Source organism: Berghia stephanieae, chromosome 1 (assembly GCF_034508935.2).
Source record: "Berghia stephanieae isolate SIO BIC M18660-M18661 chromosome 1, UCSD_Bste_1.3, whole genome shotgun sequence".
NCBI lineage: Eukaryota > Metazoa > Mollusca > Gastropoda > Nudibranchia > Aeolidiidae > Berghia > Berghia stephanieae.
In genome coordinates this window covers 47,954,548-47,959,547 of record NC_088360.1, presented here as the reverse complement: position 1 = coordinate 47,959,547, position 5,000 = coordinate 47,954,548, and the positions used below count along the sequence as shown (strand labels likewise).

Sequence of the window (5,000 nt, the reverse complement as noted above, 5' to 3'; positions counted from 1 at the left end):
TCAACTACAAAAGGGTGCACAGCGTTAAAACTGATATTTATCAAAACTGAAATAAATTCTGTACCTATGGCAAAAATCCGTTTGATGAAATCTTACATAGCTTTGGAGTTATTCAAACCTGAACTGTGTCCAAAAAACAACAACACAAAAGAAACACTGTATGTATGAAAAGAAAACTGAATTTATAACACAACGTAATACTGAAATCGCAATCATTTCTGACATTGGAATAACGAGTCCTGTTTTCCTCTACCTTTCCCTTACATGTAAATCAAATTTAGATGGCACCGTCCATTAATCTAATACTTTATGAATACTTATGTAACCTCATCATGTTTAATAAACTTTTTACGAACTGCCACAAGCTTATTATATACATGGAGGGAATATTAAAGTTAGAACCAATTAATTACTAATTGTAATCAAAAGAGCAACCCATAAACCGTTCGCCATTCTGATGTTAGAAAACTATAATATTGTGATAATGAAAAACGGAAATGAAATTGGTCGCTGTCCAGATGTTTTCCAAAATTGTTTGCATCACAACTTTTTAGCAATAAACCTTGAATTTTGATGAATTTGAGGTATGCTACAGGTAACAAATACATTTGTTGACAATTTCAATGTAATGTATATCTAAAACTTAACCGAGAAAGTTGAAACTCAAAATTCTATTTGGCAAGAAAAGAAGGATAATTATTGTTTATCGAGTTCTTCTTTTCCAGAGTTTAATTATTTATTTGTGACCTACCTACTGAAAATGGTATTATGTAGGTTAAACCAGATGTGAAAACGGTATTTTAAAGTTAAACTGATCAGAAATATGAAATCTTAGTTTTGCAGGAATGATTACGACGATGTTGATTCTCCTCAATTAAATAGGAAAACATCATCCAAGTCGGATATTCTCTAAACTATAAATCAACATTTTAGCACATAAATCACCCCGACTAGAAACAGTTTTGAGGCGTTCATCACATTTTACTGTTATCAGGTGACAGACTCGAAAAAATGGAATGAATCATATCCAAAACAAAAAATTAACTCCGTCTTGTTCTCATCTTCTAGAAAAGCAACAAAATGGAAGGAAGTGATCCACAGCCAGAAGAATTTGCTGGCATCATTTATGCAGAGCCAGGTGCTCTTGGCCTCATTGCCAACATCGTGGCCGCTTTACTGGTGGCGACAGAAAACTGTTTGGATCCTCCGTTTTCGGACACTGCTTTGATTTTATCAGGTAAGATGATAACCATGAGATAATGAATGAAAATGCATGATCTCTCTCTCTCTCTCTCTCTCCCTCCCCCCTCTCTCTCTCTCTCTCTCTCTCTCTCTCTCTCCTCTCTCTCTCCTCTCTCTCTCTCTCTCTCTCTCTCTCTCTCTCTCTCTCTCTGTGTCCGTCATTCTCTTACACACACATACACACAATTCTTTCAGTAATTTTTCTTCCTTTTAAATGCACACACAAAAAACATACACATACACACAAATATTATGCCAACAGATGCCAACATCCTGTAGAAGAAAGGTAAAGCTAAAGAAAATGAGATTGCATTTAACCAATGAACCAATCAACCTCTTATTTTGAGACATTTCGACAACATCGCGGTAATTGTACACAAAAGGTTATTTAGATCAGTCACAAAGGATAACTGATTTTTTTCAAATAGTTGAAAGTCTTAAGTATCAAAATTATTTAAAACAAAGCGATTTGATCGAATTATGGATCTTTTTGATCGTCATAGGCACGATAAAATCAGCTTATATTTTTTCATTATGTCTTAGGCAATGTCCTACCCCGGAATATGATTTATTTGAAAGGAGGCTAATTTTAATCCACAAGGTAATCTTGAAAAAATAAAGATGTGTGTCATGTAAAACCTTCGATTTCACAAAAATGACTGTTTAAATGAAGTTCCTACTTCCAAATAAATCCATAATCAGATACTCCCTGTTTAGAACAGAAATAGTTCTCAATGACAGCTTTTCGAACGCGAGTATAAATGACATATCTCAAAAGCTATTAACGTGAAATTTGAAAGTTTAAAAACAGATGTATTGATCAATAAAGCTACTTCAATAAGTTAAAAACTGGTAAATTAAGGCAAACATAAGCGGTCCTCGAATATAGTCTATCACATTACATATAATCAATATATTTCCGACGGCTTTAAAAGTAAATTTTTGAATTTTTAAAACAATTATCTTGGTCTGTATAGTTATTCAAACACACGTTTTATATTTTCTTATTTATAGGTATCCATCTAATCTTAATCGGCGGAGGGTTACAAATGGTTGCCGGATTGCTTTCCTTCAGACGATGGGACCATCTGACAGCAACAGCATTCATCGTCTTCTCCTCGATGTGGACAGCATTAGGAGTCAGTAGGATCCAGGCAGCTCTGATCGATGACACTGACGCCATCAGAGATGGGGTCCTTCCAGGACTTATCGGATTCATGGCTGTAGCCGTTATTCTGTGTCTTTGTGCTGTTACAGTCAACTATATCCTCCCTCCAGTATTGATTGCGCTTTTATGCACTCTAATCTTTGAAGCAGTCGGGTCTTATTTCAGCTGGGGAAGAAGAGTTGCTGCCGCTTTTGAGTTTATTATTGTGATTGCTAGCGCGTACGCTGTGGTGGTCATGATGTTAAAAGGTGTCAGTCAGAGATACATACTTCCTGGGTTTGGAAATGCAATATACGATCCTTTGCTCATTCCAACCAAAAGTGCTCCATCTGTCAAGAACGAGAAAAAGAAGATTACAAAATATTCCGAGCCAATAGGAATGGGGTTTCTTGGAAATGTTGTGCCCGCAACTGTACTTGCATTTCATCATTTGGGTTATTTCAGTGATTTTAGACCCGCTATAGCCATGTTTATATTTACCGTTTTGTGCCATACTCTGGCAAGTTTTTACTCGTTTCTCAGGCATGACTTTTTTCATGCAATTAGTTTTATGATTTATGGAATGTTCTGGAATTCCAGAGGCATTTTGCAGCTTCTTATCGCAATGAATTATTCAGAAATTTTCGATTCAAGGGTTAACTTTTATGGACAATGGACATTGATAGCGATGATATTAATTTTGACTCTGGTGTCAGCAACTCAGAATCTTGTTTTTTTCTTGTTTAATGTTACTTTTGCCATGAATGCGATACTCTCCGTGGATCATATTCCTAGCGCTGTCCATGACTATACCTTCGGTGTAGCCGCTTCTGTTTTAGCTTTGGCAAGTCTATATGTTGGGATGTCGGCATTGGAGAACTCCATTGCAGAAAAGCCAGTTATGTACATTGGCAAAGAAATTTTAACATCTGAAAGGCTGTCCTCATTCATCGGAAGCTTGTTTTGTAACTCAAGGTAATGATTTAACGCATTTTCTAAACAACTTTAGATATGGCTTAACCTAAACCCATGTAACCAATAGATACAAAAGTTTATCCTGATTTCTGAAGTACAAATGGTACAAGAGAAGTAACAATAGGTTATTTACAATTTTGAATTGACTCTTGCCTACTTAAATCACGTTCTGATTAAGATCTAGAAGTAACTTATTTTGGTTAGTAAAGAAAGACTTCACTGTTTAAATCAGTAAATAAAATAGAATGTGCTATGATGTGGCGGTTCCTATTCCCAAAGAAAAACAAACAACAAACAAACAATCAAGAAGAGAAAAATGGAAATCAAACTTTTGATTACCTAAACATTCTACAAGGTTTGCCATTTTATCCTTTTGTTTCACCTATTCATTCAATGATTACCTTGCCCCTTATACATCAGTCGTATCATTGTCATGAATACTTGAAAGGATCACGTTTTCGTTTTACCACTAGGTAACTTAACAAACAATTTACAGAGAACTCAGTGGTGTGTAATGTTGGATAGCAATACAATTGTGTATACATACAGCAACATTTCAAAATACTTGTAGATAATATACGTGTGGGGACAGGTCATTTTCCGCGGTATAACAAATGGATTTATTTTTAATTTTACCTCGCGCTAGCCATCACGTAGGCGGTAAATCGGGGAGGTGAATGTGTGTGTGTGCGTGTGTGTGTGTGTGTGTGTGTGTGTGTGTGATTGGGACGGGGGGGGGGGGGGGGGGGGGGGGGGGGCAGGACAGATTAGGAGGTTATTAAGTTGTATTATTATTTTTTGTGAAAGAGGGGAAGGTCTATATCGTTTTAAGCAGCATAAAAATATTATATTCAGCATGATATTTTGTTGGATATTTGTGTGATCTAGCACTACACCCGGGGGCAAGGGCGTGACTATATTGGTTGATTTGGTGCCTGGCACCGTATCCATCTTTTAAAAATGGATTACAGCATTAAAAAAAGATAAAACTGAGAAATGGTATATCCACCTCATACTTATTTGATTAAGTCTTTTCTTTAATTTTTTTCTTCTCTCTTTTGTATTCACAAATATAGCATGTTTTAAGTCATTTTCTTCTGATTCTGGTACCACCTTTTACGGTAAGCATGCCACGCAATTGCCCGGGGGATCCAAGTTTGTGCCACTATTCAGGGACTTGGGTCTATTTTACATGGAGAAAAATTATCTACCCCGATTCTGCAAAATGAGAATGAGATTAGTACTGACACTGTCAGCACTGCAGATTAGTCATCTTCTAGGAACGCCTAGGCGATTGCATTTTATGATGTCAGGTGAAAGAAAAACTGAAAAGGCGTGTATGAAACAGTCCCGAAGCAGGAAGAATAAATACAAGAAAAAAAAACAAGCCCCCCCCCCCCCCCCCACCCCCAAAAAAAAGAATTAACCCCCCCCCCCCAAAAAAAAAAAAACAACAAAAAAACAAAAACAAACAGCCTGCCTCACTGCGGATCAAAACTCAACCCTTTTGATTACCGGTCAGACATGTAACATTACACCACAGAGGTGGTGTAACCAATAGATAGTTCGAAGATGACGTCACTCAGGCCTTTGTTATTGTTTTTGCCATCCGCGTTTGTGAGTTGTTCTCACTAAA

General features: G+C 36.7%; 1 protein-coding gene across 1 annotated transcript in view; it reads left to right on the top strand.

Annotated features, from left to right (window-relative positions):
* Nucleotides 1–5,000, top strand: part of LOC144976586 (uncharacterized) — a 21,083-nt gene that overhangs the window by 3,607 nt on the left and 12,476 nt on the right. Inside the window, exons 2-3 of the mRNA XM_078920882.1 lie at nt 1,069–1,237; nt 2,257–3,364. Of these exons, the coding sequence (XP_078777008.1) occupies nt 1,069–1,237; nt 2,257–3,364 (1,277 nt within the window). The remainder of the gene's footprint in view (nt 1–1,068; nt 1,238–2,256; nt 3,365–5,000) is intronic.